Source organism: Tamandua tetradactyla, chromosome 1, assembly GCF_023851605.1.
Source record: "Tamandua tetradactyla isolate mTamTet1 chromosome 1, mTamTet1.pri, whole genome shotgun sequence".
Lineage (NCBI taxonomy): Eukaryota > Metazoa > Chordata > Mammalia > Pilosa > Myrmecophagidae > Tamandua > Tamandua tetradactyla.
In genome coordinates this window covers 181,523,407-181,543,079 of record NC_135327.1, presented here as the reverse complement: position 1 = coordinate 181,543,079, position 19,673 = coordinate 181,523,407, and the positions used below count along the sequence as shown (strand labels likewise).

The 19,673-nt window shown below is 33.2% G+C and overlaps 1 protein-coding gene across 2 annotated transcripts in view; it reads right to left on the bottom strand.

Moving 5' to 3' along the window:
- Positions 1 to 960: 960 nt before the first annotated feature.
- TRIM24 (tripartite motif containing 24) overlaps positions 961 to 19,673 on the bottom strand; it is a 126,530-nt gene continuing 107,817 nt past the window's right edge. For both annotated transcript variants that reach the window (XM_077144127.1, XM_077144138.1), the window contains exons 11-19: positions 19,265 to 19,438; positions 16,320 to 16,455; positions 10,494 to 10,566; positions 9,243 to 9,411; positions 7,005 to 7,333; positions 6,098 to 6,230; positions 4,190 to 4,264; positions 2,492 to 2,641; positions 961 to 1,714 (exon numbers count right to left, since the gene is read on the bottom strand). In XM_077144127.1, the coding sequence (XP_077000242.1) occupies positions 1,505 to 1,714; positions 2,492 to 2,641; positions 4,190 to 4,264; positions 6,098 to 6,230; positions 7,005 to 7,333; positions 9,243 to 9,411; positions 10,494 to 10,566; positions 16,320 to 16,455; positions 19,265 to 19,438 (1,449 nt within the window). In that variant the 3' untranslated portion in view covers positions 961 to 1,504. The remainder of the gene's footprint in view (positions 1,715 to 2,491; positions 2,642 to 4,189; positions 4,265 to 6,097; positions 6,231 to 7,004; positions 7,334 to 9,242; positions 9,412 to 10,493; positions 10,567 to 16,319; positions 16,456 to 19,264; positions 19,439 to 19,673) is intronic.

Below are 19,673 nucleotides of genomic sequence, written 5' to 3'. Positions count from 1 at the left end.
CTCCTTATATTTTATCTTCAGCAATACCTGAAAACCAAGTAGACTAGCCACAGAATACTTACAAATTGTTCATTTTAAGAAGTAATGCCATGCTATGGATAAAAAGCTAAGTCTTCTACGTTTATCTCATGGGAGATGATTAATCCAAAGAACAGCACTCTTTCAAGTCAGCTATGTTTGACTCTATCAGCTTAAAGAGAGAAACTTTCCTCCAATTAATGCTTTATAAATAAAGGTTTTCTTTGGCAAACTAAAAATACCCACGTGTAAATGTTTTATTAAATGTTAGATTAACAAATGGCTCAACAATTTTCTTCTACTCCTAACCCAGTTTTTCTTTTTTTGACAGTTCATCTGATCCTGAAAAACACTAACAATTAAAAGGAATAATGAATGCGAGTCAGTTGTATTAGCTGGGCCTGGCCCATTAAAATCATGCTTGCGTCCTGAGGGTGGTCTTTTGTACCTGTACTGGGAAAATGAAATTAAGACTTGTCAGACCAAAGATTCAATTAGAAATTCTAACTCTTAAAACAGGAAATAGATTTCAGAAAAAATAAAATTTTCACTATAATTTCCCCCAGCTGCCTGCTTGCAAATCCCACAACACATTCTCATTCCAAATTGTGAAAACCACAAAAACCAGTCCCTTTCAAGGGAACTAATATTTAATGCCCAATAAGGTATATGTTGAAGAATCCTCACAGAGTGTACACCATCCTGGTTTGGGTGCTCTATTAAAGACCATATTGGAAACAATGTGGCTTGTAATAAAAGGCCCATCTGTACTGTTAAAAAAACCCAATCACATACAGACAGACACAGAGTAAAACCAAACTTGTACAATTCCTTAGTGGAAGTAGAAGAAAATCCAGACTGAGAAATGTATGAAAAATGGCCTTGAAAGCCTACTATACAAAACACTTCTGACAAGATAAAAACAAGAACAAAAAGCAAACATTTGTTTTCCTGATTTTTCTTTAATACAGTTGCCATCTTACATAATATACCATTAGGCACTGCCTTGTTTAATAGCATTGAATCTACCCTTTTGTTGTACCAGTTGAATCCTAGGATAGATTACCACTCATGTTCACGAAGTACTGATCTTCAATATACCTAACTCATAGGGTTGGGTCATAATTAATGGGTAGTGGTATTAATTTTCTAAAAATGGATTAACACACATTCAAATCACATTAAGTTTTCAACTTAGAGTTCATATCAAGTCTATTTCCTTTCTACAGTAGCTACCATCCCAGATTGCTGTTTTGATATCCAAGTAGTGGAAAGAATGTCTATTTTGCTGTTGATGCTTCTTTCATTTTCTTTTTCTTTCTTTATAAGCGTTAAAAGAAATATTAAGGAAATAAAAGCCTAGGAAACCACCAAAAGCTTTCGATAGAGTGGTTATAGATCCTTCCTTGAATGATGTTAATTACTGACAGAATGTTTTTTTTAAAAACAAAAAAAAAATCTAAACAGCAAATGCCAATGGTGCTGCTTATTTAAGCAACTGTCGTTCCTCTATGCTTTTGAGGCGTTTCTTCCGGGGTTGTACAAAGTCATCATCTGAGTCATCACTAAATTTATTATCTTCTGATTCATCCCTGAATTCCAGCTTAGGAAACCTTTTTTCTGGATAAAGGTTCTTTAGAAGTTCTTCAAAATAGCTTTCAAGTTTTATACCAGCATTGGCTACTTCTGAATCAGGCTATTGGAGGACAAGGAAAATAGGAATTAAAAAAGAAACACCAACATTTTAGAGAGTCAATAAAATTAATCTCACAATTTTGTTTCCTCAGCATGCACTTGACTCTTGAGATTATGAATGTGAATGGATTGTTTTTCAAAATTTTTTTATGCTTATCTCAGTAATATAGTTTGGAACTAGATTAGATAAAACCTAGAGAAGGCCAACTAAAAAGTACATAAAGGGCTCTGACCTATCAGGGTTATTCTAAAAGGAGTAGAAGTATGGTAGGACTTGATTACCATAGATCAAAGAGATGTCATAATCAGAGAACCCTGATAAAGGTACTTTTAGAACAAATGCAAAGTGGTAATCTAGAATGAATAACAAACATATAGAATAAATCATCAACAAAAGGTTATTAAGTCTCACAGAGGTTCAAATGAATTGACAGATAACAGATTTTTAAATTAGAGCTAATTGGACCACATCCTTAATATTTTAAGATCAACATCGAGACTAAAGTGTGGAAGTGCCATATTTTAAAAAATAAGGGTGGTAATGACAATATTTCTAGGTCAGATAAAAATATTTAAAAAATTGTATCCAAGTTAGCTACAATTTGATTTTCAACTCCCCATAATAAATCTGTGAATATAAATGTCTTCCTAATGATCTCTTTCATTTCCTGACAGCCCTTAACACTTGCTAATATGGATATCTTAGGTCTCCTCATTTCTTGATAAGGTGTTTGGTTTTTAAGATTACTTCCAAAATACTACTGCATTTTTTTCTCACCTCATTGAATTCAGCACAATTTTGAAAGATCAATCTAAAATCAGCTATAAAATCTTCAGGCTTTGTATACATGGGATAATCTTCTTGTAGTCTTTTCTTGATGGTTGACAAGTCCATTGGATTTTTAATTATTTTGTAATAATCAGGCACCTTTCAAAATAAATAAGATGCTGTAATACAAATAACTAGATTCTACCTGAATAAATTCTATAAGAAGTGGTATAAAATTCGTTCTCATTAATTTTCTCTGTATTGTTTTGTCATTTGTAAGGAAACCTACTCAACACTTAAAGTGCTTCCTGTCTGCATCTCATATTGGTGAATATTTTGTCATGTAGTTTAAAATTTTTTACCAACTATTTTACTTGAAGATTTGTCCTTTCATTTCGTCTCTTAAATCTCTGTATTCTCTCCGTTATTAAACAAAAAGCAATTACTAGAAAAAAAAGTATCACTTCTAGTAGGATTTGACATGCTTTTGTGGCATGGAGTAGAGCAAATGGTGAAGAACAAGGTCTTTGACTCTGGGTTTAAATCCCAACTCTGTTACTGATTGTGGGCACATAATTTAACTTTGCTACTTTTCTTTGTGAGTTTCCTCATTTTAAACAGGGACAATCCTGCCAACCTCACAGGATTAGTAAAGACTAAATGAGAAGATACAAATTAAGAAAAAAGGGACTATTTTGCTGCTGTTGCTGTTAATACCAAATGCAAATATAAGCCAAGAGCATCCCCAGCTCTAAGTAAAATCTTAAGTAGATAAAGTTCCTACTGGAATTAACAAGCTTCTTTTCTTGGACTTGTTTTCTCTTGCCCCTTTTGGGTATAAAAGGCTTTTCCCCCTGAATGTATGTATTTCCTTTTCCTATCTCAACTTCTGTTCCAAGAAAGTTGATTGTTATCAACTGAATGCATCTACTAAGTCAGTTTTCTTTTCTAACTTGAAATTTTTTTTAAACATGGGCAGGAACTGGGACTTGAACCCAGGCCTCAGGCATGGCCAACGAGAACTCTGCCAGTGAGCCACAGTGGCCCTCTAACCTGGACATTTTTTAATTTATCAGACTGTATAACAAACTTATTAATTTTAAAAGGAATTTCAAACATCAGAGAATAGGAGAATGCATTTTGGACACGAGACTCTAGCATTTAAAAATCATGCATTAAAGTCTCATCAAACTTTCAAGATGGACTTTTTTTTTTTTTTTTAATATGGGCAGGCACCGGGAATCAAACCCGGGTCCTCTGGCATCGCAGGCAAGCATTCCTGCCTGCTGAGCTAAGATGGACATTTTTGAAGTCACTGTTAACACACACATTCCTTCCTCAACTTTTTCCTACTTTTAAGTTTTCCTATCACTTGAACTCTGGACCTAGAAATCAATTTGGGGTATCTTTATCTCAAATGAACTTTTTCAAGAACTTAGGCTATGCTTAAACCTCCCGAGATACAAACAATACACAGAAATCACTCCAGAGAATAGTAGGCAAAATAAATGAGAATTACATGAGAAATGAATGGAAGTTTCAGGCCAATTTACTGACATTACAACATATCTATTTAGGATCAAAATAGTTAGCTTTAAGGTTTGAATTAGATATAACAAGCTACTTGAAAATAGTATAGAGACCATTCTCAACCTTGGAAAAATCCTACTTTACAAAAAAAAGCACAAAAATAACATTAATACTTACGGTTAGAGGAACTGGGTCTTGAAAAGCCAGGCTCATTTCATGGCAATAAAGAAATAAAAGTAGCCGTTCACACTTCTAACCAAAAATAAACAAAAAATTAAAAATAACACAATGAAGTCATAGTATTTTAAGTAAGAATCTTGCAATTCTCAAATACCAGAATAAAAATTAAAGCCAAAATGAATAGAAGAAAGATACTTTTGTTCTCCTTCTCAGTCATTTACTGAACTGCAATGTTTGACATTTTGGGGAATACATGGTATCTGAGACCAGTCCTTTTAATTATGAACAAAAACAGTATGACTAGGAATTATTTTAAAATTCTTCAAAAATCTATTTATTTCTCCAGTTTGTATACTGGGAATTATTAATAGTAAGTGGAGAAAATGTATTAAAAGATTCAGAAGTTAAGTATTTTCCATGGTGTGTGTAGTCCAGCTAGGATTCAGTCTGGCCTCAGGTTCCCTTTCTCTACACCGATGGGAATCCTATGCTCTGCTACTTCTCTGCTTATGGGTTTGCCACCCTGTCAACACTGTAATATTGGTAGGGTAAGTTTGGGCTCCCTTTTGCATGGCAACTATCACAGATTGTTCTACTTAATGATTTAGCAAAGGAAGTTATTCATTAGTAAAGAAATGCTGACTTTACCTTTAAATGTTAACTACAGTTAAATATAGTAGCTGGCTTTGATGTATAAACCTAGCATTACTTGGTAAAAGAATAAAACTATTTCCCAGAAGACTGAACAGAAAAACCCAATTCCCCCAATACCAATTCTCAACAATTTCTGAGGAAGAAAATTTATCTTTGGTAGAAATAAAATAAAAATTTACTCAGGGTAGACTAAATTTAAAAGCTCAGGTCACAGAAAGTATACACATTCAATCTAGTTCAGGTGGAATAATTTAAGCTTCTGTAAAATGCATATATAGTGCTATGATTTCTTTTCTTTTTTAATTTGTCTTTGACACAAATTCAGCCCTTTATTTACTGAACTCTTATTCATCCTTTAGATTTCAATTCAAGTACCATCTCAGGGAACAGCTCTGATCCACCCACACATAGTTCAATTCAGTTTCCTTTGTTGGCTTCTATTATAGAAATCCTTTTCTTTAAAAAAAAAAATTTTATTGAGAAATATCCACACACGTACAGTCAGCCATATTATACAATCAATGGCTCACAATATCATACAGTTGTATATTCTTCATCATGATCATTTTAAGAATATTTGCATCACTCCGGAAAAAGAAATAAAAAGAAAAAAGAAAAAACTCATACATCCCATATTCCTCACCCCTCCCTCTCATTGACAACTAGTGTTTCAATTTACCTAACTTTTTACCCTTTATCCTCCCTATTATTTATGTAGTTTCTCTCTCTCTCTCTCTATATATATACATATATTATAAATAAATATATGTGTGTATATATATATATATATATATTTACTCATCTGTTCACACCCTGGATAAAAGGAACATCAGACACAAAGGTTTTTTAAAATCAGTCACGCTGTAAAAGCTATGCAGTTATATAGTCTTATTCAAGAATCAATGCTACTGGAACACAGCTCAATAGTTTCAGGTATTTCCCTCTAGCCACTCCTATACACCATAAACTAAAAAGAGATACCTATATAATGTGTAAGAATAACCTCCAGGATAACCTCCCAACTTTGAAATCTCTCAGCCACCATGATTTCTTTTTAACAAAAAGTTACATTCTGCCTTTATATATGTTATTTAAAATACTTTTGTGGAAAAAAAATACTCCAAAGAGAAAGGAATTAGTCTAACATTTCACTGAATATATATACTTTTTGATAAAAGGTATGCTTGCATATAATAATGCAACCAACTAAAAAATGTTCCTCACTCAGATTGGAAATACTCAAAAACTTACCCTTTTATCTATTGGTGTTAATTTAACAAGGCCTTCAATTTTCTTTTTTTCTGAGTTGTGACCGGGAGCATCACAATCATATTCAACTTCTGGTTTAGATAAGTCTCGGCAGAAAGTACAAATCCACTCTCCACTGTTGGGGGATAAAGTATTTCTGAGTTCTGCATCATTTCTCTCTTTCCCACTTTCCTTTCCCACATCCTTCATTCTATCTATGATATAGAATTATCTGACATGAATTTTGATCATTGAGTATTTACAACATATTTATTATGATGTTCATGACATCATGTTAAGGGAGACAGTAGAAATATAATGCAAGGGTGAGGCAGTTAATATTAAAGTCTTGTTAAGGAGGCATGAAATAAGCATCTAAAAAAAACCACACATTTTGCTAGGGCTGATGAGAAGCATAATTAGCATTTTCCCTCCAAATGATTTCAGGGAAAAGAAAAGCTTTTCTATTCTTCTGTTTGTTCTATTCTTGCAACATTTAAGTTTGAAATTAAATTAAAATCTTAAATGTATAGCTTCATTATCATCTCATTGGCTTTGTTGGAGAACTTAATTGAGATACTTATAAATAAAACCTTAATGCTTTGTATACAGACTGTGCTGGTAATTTTTATGAAGATCACTGTTCCTCATGGCAACCCCATTCAGTAATTTGAAGTGCTTGTTATTTTTCTTCCCTCATAACAGACTAGTTTGTAAAGAGAAGCATGGGGAATGGGAGGGGAGATATGGAAGACCCTAGATAATTGTTTGGGGTTTTGAAGAATGCATTTACCAAGTACAGTATCAACTAAGGTTTTACAAAATTTTTTTTGCTATAATGATCTTCAGAAGTTTATACCTATCATTTATTGTGAAAGAATGTTTGAAAGGAAGCAAGTATTATTCTTACCTTGGAAAATTTGTCAATGTGGGCACATGACAAGAAAGATGGAATACTTTGGGGCACTTTTCACAGCACAGGAGTTCCCCTCCATTCTGACAGACGGCACACCAGTCCTCATTGGGGTCATCCTCTTTCCTTATCTCTCCAACATGAAGTGGTGACTTCTGGGAAGCATCCAGCCACTCAGACTTTCCATTTGAGGAATTTTCCTGGTGAAGACCGGGTTGATCTCCTGTGCTATCTGGAGCATCTGATCTTAGCACAGTCTCCTCAGAGGCAGAGCCCTGATTGCTATTTAAGAGCAAGGAAGTGAGTATGCTTCTTGGATAGTTGGTCTGCAATGGAAACAGGAAAGCAAAACATAAAAATAATAATAGAAAAAATATATACACACACATATATATGTATAAATAAATATACGCACACATTTAAATTGGTATTTTTTATCAGTTCTAATGCAATTCTGAACTGTATACATCCCTCTTATGGGTACCTGGTTACTTCGGAGGTGACTGTGAGTATATGAGAGAGGAATATGTTTGTTTATTGCTAACTGTATTAATGGGATTGAAGTAGGTACCTCTACTGAGAAATATCATCAAAACAGGGGACTAGGGTGAGGAGGTGTGGACAGAATAAGGAAAATCTTTTTGAGTTTGTTGATGGCTACAGAAATTGAGAGAGTATGTGAGTAGTGTGGAAGTCAATCAGATGTACTGTAATTTTTATTGGTGCTAATTCAAATTACAGATGCAAAAATTATACCTAGACACAAACTATGATTAATGTAGATTCCTTATCATTCACAGAAAGACATAGTGACTTCGTATTTAGAAATAATTTCATCCCTGCAAGAGACACACTAAAGATTTAAACATGAAGCTGAATTTTTTGTTGGAGCCTAGGATGATGATAAATTCAGATCAATAAGAAAAGCTGCTATCTCCTTCAAACATTTTTAAAAACTTTGTAAGTAATATAATCTCATTCCCTGGAGGTTACTATTTTCAAATCACTTAGTTTTTTTTCTTCTATTTACTTCTAGATTTCTAAAGAATTTGCTAATACTGAAATTTCTTGGTTTTTCAATTTTTAAGTACTATATAAATCGAATTCCCACTATGGAAGATTAGTTTTCTTTTCTTGTACCTTTATCTGGCTTTGGTATGAGGATGTTGGCCTCATAGAATGAATTAGGGAGTGTTCCCTTCTTGTCAAATTTTTGGAAGAGTTTGAGCAGAATTGGTATTATATCTTCTTGGTATGTTTGGCAAAATTCTCCTGTGAAGCCAGCTGACTCTGGGCTTCCCTTTGTTGGGAGGTTTTTGATTACTAATTCAAACTCTTTCTAGTATTGGTTTGTTAAGATCTTTCTTTTTTTAGTCATTTGTGTTCTCTCTCTTTTTTGTTGTAAAATTTTGTCAATCTTATTATCTTTTCAAAGAATCAACTTCTTGGTTTTGTTGATTCTTTTGTTTAATTTTTAAATTCATTTATCTCTACTCTATCTTTCTTTCCTTCTGCTCACTTTGGGATTAGTTTGATATTCTTTTTCTAAATCCTTCCAGTCTTGGGTTTAGGTGTCTGATTTGAGATCTTTCTTCTTTTTAATGTAAGCATTTAGAGCTATAAATTTCCTTCTCAACACTGCCTTTGCTGCATCCTATAAGTCTTGGTATGCTGCATTTTCATTTGCCTAAAGGCATTTCCCAAGTTCCCTTGTGATTTCCATTCTGACCCACTGGTTGTACTTTGTCTAATTTCCACAAATTTGTGAATTTTCCATTTCTCTCTCTGTTATTTCTAGCTTCATTCCACTGTGATTAGAGAAGATACTTTGTATGATTTAATATTTTTAATTTACTGACAATTGTTTTGTGACTCCAAGATATGATCTATCCTGGAGACTGATCAACACGTACTTGAATAGAATATGTACTCTGTTGTTGTAGACTGAAGTATTCTATATATGTGTGTTAGGTCTAGTTGGTTTAGAATATCATTCAAGTCTTAGATTTCCTTACTGATCTTCTGTCTACATGTTCTGTCCATTATCGAATCAGTGTATGAAAGTCTCCTACTATTAATGTACAAATGTTTATTTGTCCCTTCAAATCTGTCAGTATTTGTTTCATATGTTTTGGGCTCATATATTTTCAAATATAACATTTTTAACCTAATAATAGCTATTTAAAAGTTTCTATCATTGTATCTTCCAAACAGTACTGTAATTTATATAATTACATTTTGGGGTCTAGATTCTTCATCTGATTCTTGTTTCACTATAACAACAGGAAAATCATAATTTTCCGGTGGTCCACTGTTTTCTTGTTTTATTCGGATGGGCTCCAACATGACTACTGGTACTTTGTGTGTAGAATCAGCTCCTGTTGGTTTGCTAGAAGAGCCAGAGCTAAGCACAAGAGAGAAAAAAGCAATCTAAGAATACTACAATAAGTATCAGAAAACAAGGTATAACAGTAACTTTCTGGATAAATAATGAATATCTTCACAACAAATGATGACTATTTTACAGCAGGAGTAAATGCTAATAACTGAAATGCAAGTGCTGTATGCAAAACAAAGTTTCAGTTATGAATAAAAATGCTTCATATATTAACCTATCTAAATTCAGATCTGAACAGCTACTTTGTTCAGCAGACAATATTTAAATAAATCCTGACAAAATAAAACTGCCCTCCATATTCTAAAGCAATAAAATTGATACTAAAGTCAAATTTAGTATCTTAGAATTAGCATCTTTTACAGGTTTCACCATTTTCCTTTCTAATAAGTGAAAAAAAGAACTCTAGAACTTTACTGATTTGTTGTCACAATCAACATGTGAAGACAATTAGAGAAATCATTTATCAGTATCCTGCCATTAAAAAGGGTAGCAGGGCAAAAAAAACTTTTAGATAAGCCACTAAATTCTCAAGGAATTAAAGACAAATCTTTTTTTTCCTTAAAGAATGTTTCTTTCATATGATTAGGAAAGAATTGGGTTCACTAGCTAACAAATTTTGAAGCATAATGAGGGATAAAGCAAAGCAGTAATTTAAAATAGGATTTCAAAACTATAATTTTATTTTCTTTTATAGTATAGGCAATATTTGTCATTAGAAAAGTCAGAGAACACTTAAATTAGTATAAAATTATTGGGCTTTCTGTTTATTTCCCTCTTTGTGAGTTTCTATTCAATGCATTATGCTATACCTACTTCATTTTTATTTTTACCTTTCTATAACGCTAATGTCAAACATCAAATTTCCTTTACAAAACATATGAATAAATATTTTTCTATCTTAAAGAGAAACTTGTACTCTATTTACATTACTAAATTGAATATAAAAGTTAAAAATAAGGGAAATTTGAAAAAAAAAAAAACAAAGGAAATTTGTTCAGTGTATTAAGCACCAAAAATATGTTGATCATTGTCAAGATAAATCTAAGTAAAGATTTTACGTACTAGAGAATAAGGTTAAGTTAGTTTACCTTCCTCGGCTCCCAACGCTGGAGGCACTAGGTGAACGTATTGGGGGATGTACGCTAGTCATAGTAACAGGTCCTAAGAGGGTTGAAATCATACACATTAAAATAACATGAATTAATAATATACTAATGATATGTATTGAATTGCTATTGAGGGTGCTCACTTAGCAGTATCAGAGATGGGAACATATAATGAAAGTATATACCACAATAAAAAGTTGCTAAACTCTCAGCAGAGGCTGTTAAGTGCTATCAGACTAAAAGCATTTTTCAAAGTTGGCATTATTGGCAATTTAGGCCTGATAATTCTTTGTTGTGGGCATCTGTACTATAGTGCATGGAAGGATGCTTAGTAGCATCCATGACCTCTACTAGGTATTAGTTGCCAGTAGGATTTCTCTTCTGAATTGTTACAATTAAAATATCTCCAAATTTTGCCAAATGTTCCAGTGTTACAGTGATTAGGGATAGGCCCTCAGAGAGGGCTCTAGTGCTAGTGAGAACTATAAAAAACAATTAAAAGTAGTGGGGGGATGATATAAAAGCAGTCCAAGAAAGAAAATCACATAAATAGAGTGAATCTGACTAATGAAAGATGAAAAAAGTCATGTTGAGAAGTTCAGACTTGAGGGAATAAACAACAGGAGGAGTACTGGACTTCTCTCATGGAAATGATGACTAAATATGTATGCTCTAAATAGAGCAATTAGGCAAGAAAAAGAAATAAAAGGATCCAAATTGGAGAGGAAGAAGTAAAGCTATTTCTTTTCGCAGATGACATGATATTAATATAGAAAACCCAAAGGAAACCACAAGAAAGCTATCGGACCCAATAAAAAAGTTCAGCAAAGTGGCAGGGGATAAGATCAACAGAAAAAAATCTATTGTGTTCCTATACATTAGCAATGATCTGAGGAGGAAATTAAGAAAACAATTCTATTTACAACAGCATCTTAAAATATATATATATTTAGGAATAAATTTAACCAAGGCTACAAGAGTTATGTACACTGAAAACTAGAAAACAATGCTGAAAGAAATTTAAAAGACCTAAATAAATGGCAAGACATCCCATACCCATGGATTGGAAGAGTTAATATTGTTAATATTACCCAAAGCAAATAAAAATTCAATGCAATCTCTATCAAAAGTCCAGCAATCTTTTTTTTTTCCATAAATGGAAAACCAATCTTCAAATTCACATGAACAACATAATTAACATTGAACCTAGAATAGGGAGTGAGATCTTGTTATTCTGTACAGATTAATGAATACACTGATACAGCCCAGAGTATCTGGGCAGAAAATGAAAAAATATTTGCAAAGTCCCCTTGAGGAGCTGGGGAAAAATGTGGAATTAAAACTTCCCCACTTGGGTTATTCCTGATATTCTCTCAAGCATTACAGACTCCCACTTTAATAAGCCAAGCTCTTGAGATCTTGAAGCTTGCCCTTATGAAACTTACTTCTGCAATAGTAAAGCTAAGCCTACTTATAATTATGCCTAGAAGTCATTACCAGAGAACCTCTTTTGTTGCTTAATGGCCTTTCCCACTAAGCCAACTCTGCACATAAACTCACTACCCTCCACTCTACATTGGACATGACTCCCAGGGTTATAAGTCTTCCTGGCAACGTGGGACATGAATCCCAGGGATGAGCCTGGTCTTGAACATCAACCAGTTTCATTCCTCTACTTCAGCATGAAGAAGTTAAAATGGTCATTGCCCAGATATCCCTGAAGACTGAGAGAATGAGCAAATGACAGTGAGGAAATGTAACTGAGAAATTAGGATTTAACAAATGATTATGACTACAGACTCATATATAGATATTTCTTTCTAGTGTCTATTGTATTAGAATATCTAAAAGGAAAGTATTGAACTGTAATCCTGTGCCTTGATCTTTGATAATGATTGTAAAAACCTTGTAACAACTGACATTCCTTTTATCCAGTGTATGAGTAGATGAGTAATAAAATAAAGAAAAAAAAATATGGGAGTGGGGTGGGGATAAGGGAAATGGGATGTGTTGGACTTTCTTTTTTTTGAGTAATAAAAATGTTCTAAAATTGATTGTGGTGATGAATGCACAACTCTATGATACTGTGAGCCACTGATTTTATATTTTGGATGGATTATATGGCATACAGATATATCTCAATAAATTTTTTGTTATTAAAATAAAATAGATTCATATAGAACTGCAAGGAGCCCCAAATAGCTAAAACAATCTTGAAAAACAAGGTTAGGTTTGGAGGGCTCTCAAGTCCTGATTTCAAATCACATCACCGTAATCAAGACATTGTGGTATTGACATAAAGAGAGACAAATCAATGGAAACAGAATTGAAAGTGTAGAAATATACCCACATATCTAAGGCCAACTGATTTTGACAAGGGTGATAAGTACATGCAGTGGGGGAAAGAAAAGTGTCTTCAACAAATGGTGCGGGGGAAACAGGATATCCATATGCCAATGAAGGAAAGTTAGGCAACTACCATGTATCATTTATAAAAACAACTCAAAATAGATCAAGGACCTAAATATAGCAGTCAAAGTATAAAACTCTTAGGAGGTAATATAGAGGCAAATCTTTATGACTGGAATTTGGCAATGGATTCTTTAGATATGACACCAAAAGCATGAACAACTAAAAAGAAAAAGGTAAATTCTGATTTCATCAAAATTAAAAACTTTTGTGCACTGAAGGAAATTTGCAAGTAAAAAAGCAACCTACAGGGTGGTGGCTCAGCGGCAGAGTTCTCACCTTGCCATACCAGAGACCCATGTTCAATTTCTGGAGCCTGCCCATGCCAAAAAAAAAAAAAAAAGCAACCTATAGATAAACAATGAAAATTAAAGAAAAAAGAGCAACCTACAGTATGGGAGAAAATTGTTGCCAATAATATATTGGATAAAGGGTAAATATCCAGAATATATAATGAACTTTTACAATGCAACAACCAAAAGACAAACAACCCAATTAAAAAATGGACAAAGGACTTCAGACATTTCTCCAAAGAAGAGATACAAGTGGCAAATAAGCACATGTAAAGATGCTCAGCATCATTAGCCATTAGGGACATGCTAATCAAAACCACAATTATTAAAAATAACAACAGAAAATAGTAAATGTTAGAGAGGATACAGATAAACCGGGACTCTAGTGCATTGTTGGTGAGAATGCAAAATTGTTCAACCACTGTAGAAAGCAACACGGTGGCTCCTCAAAAGGTTAAATTAGAATTACCTTCATATGACCCAGAAATTTATTTCTAGGTATACTGCCATAAAAAGTGAAAACAGGGTCTCAAATAGATACTGATAAACCAGTGTTTGTAGCAGTATTCACAATAGCCAAAAGGTAGAAACAACCTAAGTGTCAACAAAATGAATAAATGGGTAAAATAAACAATAACAATAAAAACAATAACAAATGAATAAAAATGGGTAAAAATGTGGTATCTACATAGTGGAATAATAGTCCACCATATGAAAGAATGAAGTTATAATACATACTGCAACATGGAAGAACTATGAAAATATGCTCAGGAATTAGGCAAGGCACTTAAGGACAATACTGTATGATATTACTTACAAGAGATGATAAAAAATAGCACATTTGCAAAGATAGAAAGCAGATTAGAGGTTATAAGGGGATGGTAGAAAGGGAGAAGGGGGAATGTTTGCTTGCTTAATTTTTTTACCAGAAGAGTGATAAAACGAAGAACAGAGGCAGTACAAATAAACTGTATTAGTAATTAAAAGGGAACAGAATTGGGTGGGCCACGGTGGCTCAGCAGGTAAGAATGCTTGCCTGCCATGCCCGAGGACCCGAGTTTTGTTCCCGGTGGACCCGAGTTTTGTTCCCGGTGCCTGCCCATGTAAAAAAAAAAAAAAAAGGGAACAGAATTACAAAAATAAGAGATTAAACACATCATAGGAAACTTCTAGCAATAGTATGTCAGGAAATTTGAAAATTGAGGTGAAATATAAAATTTTCTAGATAATATAAAATACAAAAATTGACTCAAAATATTAAAAACCTAATAAAGTAAATAATTATAGATACTGAATTAGCAGTCAAAATTCTCCCCTATAAAAAAGGCACCTAACATAAAGTTTCGCAAGCATATTTTATCCAAACCTTCAAAGTGAGCATTGTCTATACAATTTCATTAATAAACAAACAAAAAAACAATCTATGCTTTGGTAGTAGTGTCAACTGGGAGAAATGGAGGAGAAGAAACAAATAAACAACAACAAAAAAACCACAGCCAAGAAAGAAACAAAAATGCTGTAAAATTTTTGGATTGAACTGATTTTTACTGTAAGTTTTACTTAGAGTCCTAGTAAACAGTGACAGTAGAAATACAATGGAAGTGAGAAATAGAAATTTTGAAGTGATAAAGTTCTAAAGGGCTTGACAACCAATAGGATACATTGATAAAATGAAGAGAAAGAAATCCATTTTAGTGGTTTATCAACTCTAGTGAACTTCCTTTAAAAAAAAAAAAATGTTGATTATGTTCTGACTATGAAAATGAAAGTAACATATGCTTCATTTATTTTAGAATATTTGAAAACTATTAAAAGACTTAAAATAACATTTAAGTGACCTATAATTTCTCCACACAGACCTAAACACTGCTGAAAACTGATGTATTTTTTCCCCTTTTAAACACGTTTATATCTTTTATACTGTACTTACTATATGGTTCTAAATTCTACTTTCTACTAAATAGCCTACAATGAACATGCCCTTTAAAAATTTCTTATATAGGCATTCTTTGCATAGTTAAATAATATTCTATTTATTGATACATTATAATTTTTACCATTTCTGTACATTTGGACATTTACAACGTTTAAGTTTTTTATCACTGCAATAATGCCTTGATAAATATATATAAAATTAATATGCATAATTTTATATATGTCCAATTTTTAATTAGTTCTTTATAATAAGAGTCTTAAAATGGAGTCACCTGGTTGAAGGACATATACATTTTCTAAGGTGCTTGAAGCAATGAGTAGGTAATGCATATTATGTACTTTGTCAGTGCACTGGCACATAGTCATTATTGGACAAATATTACCTTTAGTAATAATGCCAAAATGGTTTCCAGAAATGGTTTGCCAAATCATAATCCCCCCAGCCATATATCAGTAAGTACTTTTTCTTTCATTACATAACAAGTATTTTCACTTTTAAAATCTTTGCTTATTCAATAGTTAGAAATTATACCTAGTTTTGATTTCTTATGACTACTAGTGAGATTAAAATTCTAAAACTTTGTTTTAGATAAGTATCTTTGAAATTAACAACTGCCTTAGTCTCTGTCCTTATTTTGTTCTATGGCAATGATTTTTTCAAGGTCTCCAGGAGCAGTACTAGTCAGAATACTTCTCTTTTGGGGGAAATGAATAAAGTATTTAAAAATTCTTAAACACAATTAAACATCAAACAAACTACCAAAAGAGTGATTTCTCTATGTTCTATCGTTTATAAAATTTTAAGGTAAATTACACACCAAAAGAGACATGTCACAGGCAAATTAACCTATCAATAAAAAGAATGTATAATACTACGCTAATTTTCTCCCAGGAGTGTAACTATGGCTGTAAGTTCTGTTGAAATGGAAAAGATGCTTCCTACTTGAAAGTATACCTAATTTTAAATAGCCCCAAAACTCAGACACATCTTAATTATTAAACAAAAGAAAAAAACAAAAAAAGGGGGTGGGATGGGAGAGTAATGTTTTTTATTACAAGTAGAGTAAAAACTGTGAAATATATTCACAAAATCCAAAGAGGCTCACTTTACCTGCAAGGCCTGGAGATGGAACTGATGAATTTGGTGACTGGACGGTTCTGCTGGAGGGTGGTCTTGGCTGGCCATGATCTATGCTAGCATCTTTCCTCACCATATTGTCCAGCATAATAGTACTTGAACAATCAATCTTACAAGAAAAGATTATTTCAAGGTATCTTGACTTTGCAAGTTAAAAGATACTTTACATTCATAAGAACATTTCAGTAACTTTATAACTATTAACAGTTACTAACAGTTAATAGTTAATAACTCTTGAACATGTAAATATCTCATGATTTGTTGCATCTTTTCCCCATAAATGATCCCGAATAAAAGCATTCACTCTTCTTGATGTTCTGCCTTAGTAAATACAACGAGGACACATTATTCAGAAGTCACGAGTCAGGGGAGTGGAGACGCACAGGCCAAAGAAGTTTGTACAACTAGCTGTGGACAATTCCCATTGTTTACTAAAATAGCTTAAAAAAATTATCTTCAAAAAAACCCAAAAACCTCTTTAGTTTGAATTGAGTGGTTTTTTCCTCATCCAAAGCAATGTAAAACAAAGCAAATCAAGTTGCTTTAAAACATGTATTTTCATAGGCCTTCAAAATTCTTTAAGGTAGCAATTCTCAAGTTTTTGTGTCTCAGAATCCCATTCTCCAAAGCATTAAAGCTAAACAATTTTAAAGCATTTATTAATCATTTAAAAATAACAAAACAAACATGTTTTTCCCTAAAACCCACCAAAGTTCGTGAGGAGAGCACCAACATATTTCACACTTTTTTGCAAATCACTTTAAAGGCTGGCTTGATTGTAGCTAACTGGATTCTCATATCTGCACCTACATTCAATCGGTTTTGATGCATTCTGATTAAGAATATGAAGAAAATCTGGCCTCCTCCAGGTCCTTGGTCCACACTTAGAGAATTGATGCTTTGGGTATGTACTAGATAGGTGTAGCAAGTCCATATATAACAAATTCCCTGAACACTAACTTTGCTAAATATATTGCTATGATTTGGTACCAAAAAACTGATTTCTTACATATCCCTGATTTAAGAATCAAGAAGGTATATAAATAACCTTCTTTCCTAATGCACTGCTAGGCTACAATGCTGATAACCTTCTAATGAGTAAGAGTTTAATGGTTTAGATGCAAATATCCTTTCGTGCCAAAATACACCAAATTTCCCAAGAATATCTGGTGTTTAAAATCCAGTTAAGTTCTATAACACAGTTCCAGCCTTTTAAAACCAGGATTCTGCAAGAGAATTAAGCCTTAAGGCAGACTGTATATAATGAATTAGCACAAAAAGGCTGTGGTATGCCTTATGGAGAAAATACACATGTTAAATAAACTCCACCCAGGCATGAGTTACAGTGCTGATGGCTGTGAGTTCAATATTAATGAATCAATAATACATATTAAAGTGTCTTTAAACAGAAACACATATAAAACAATGTTATGTACTCATAGGTTGATGAAAATATTGTGATCAGAGGTTTGCAGGAACCTATCCTAGTACAATGGTTCCGTATTTGCTAATTCAGTGTTTCAGGCAACTTTCTAGAATCAGCTCTGTGAACGAGAACTGACTGTTCTGTTGCCTATCCATCTAGAATGGTGCTAGTTATGAACCATCCTCGGGAGGACTGAGAAAACAGTCACTAAAATCACTGTCTTTATTCTGTGGTTCAGATTGAGAAATGCGGGGAGACAGAGTATCACCTATATCTGAGGACTGCAGAGGAAAGCAAGAGAACTTTATTCTCTGTTTCCTCTTTCATTTGGGAGAGAGGGTGACAGTTTGCACACAGGGTTCATTAGATTTTAGCATTCTTTTTGGTTTACCCTATTACCTGGGCCAATACTTTCCAAAGAGTATTAAAAAAATACGGAATGACTGGATTTGTGTATATCTTAAGGGAAGTATTTACATTGTGGAGTCTATCTTAAAAGCTAAAAATCATAGGACTGAGAGAAAAGAAGTTTCCCTATGTACCATATATGCACGAAAAATACTGGGGGATATATGACAGCACACATTTGTCAAAACTGTTTACACAAAGAGTGACCCCTAATGTAAACTATGGACTTTAGTTACTAAAAATTATCAATATATTGGCTCATCAATTGTAAGAAATGTACCAACCTAATGGAAGATGTTAGTAAAAGGGAAAACTGTGTACATGGACAGGGTGGGGGTGGGGCTCTAATATGGGAATGCTGTACTTTCTGTACACTTTTTCTGTAAACCTAACAATGCTGTAGAATAAAGATTATTGAAAAAAAACATACTTGACCCATTTAAAATATATAAAATTGTAAAAATGAAGTGAAATCTGGGAAGGTTAACAATGCAACTATTAGGATATATTTGTTGATCTCAACTTGAAAAACAAACTAATTAATGCAAATTAAAATTTTCACAATCTTGTAGACATGGTGAGGGCTTGGACTGTGAATATTTTTAATTTAGATATAAAATAAATTGGGGTAACTTTGCAATGGTCAGCATGATCTAGTAGAAAAAGGTTTTGATTTCTATTATTAAACTTGCCTCTGTCTCTTTTGAGGTTTTAATTTCAAGCCTCCACTTCTTCTGATCACTTAATTTCAAGCTTCTCTCTCTAACCTTATTCCGCTATATCACATTTTAGCAATTCACCTTTCCAGTATCTCCTCCCATGTCCTAATTCCCTTCTTTTCCTAGCTTAGACTCCATGATCCATCATCATAATCATGCAATTACAAACACCTTTAACTCCAGTGACCTAGAAAGACATTTTGTATTATATATTGATAACAATCCTTTTTTTTACTGCTGTTATATCTCTAAAGAATAAAAACAAACATACAAATGACCTATAATCACACAAATCGATGCCCTTTACCTAATACCAAATCATGTTAATTCTCAAAAGAAACAGTTTAAATTTTGAATATACTTACATCTGGAAGAGAAGGAAGATTATAAGAAACTCCCACTGGTGAGCTCAAATCAATCATAGGTGAACCAAAAGCCTTTCCATCACATCCCGCTGCACTAGTGATGGTGGGACTGGAAGGAGTAGAAGATGTGCTGTTGGCAGTTGACGGGGCAGCCTGTCCACTGCTGATCTGCCACTATTGTAGCAAGAAGAGAAAAAAAAAAAGATTATCGATCAGCAGGCCAGTAAAATAAAATGTTTGCTAATCACTGTTTCAGACACAAAATCAAGTAGAAAAAAATTGTTATTTTAATTCAACTTTAATTTGAGAAAGAGACAAAGATGGGGGGCAATAATATATATTATTTTCACTAACCTTGGTCACATACTATCTATGTACTGAAGAAGGAGGTGTTGCACTGAAATCAAAG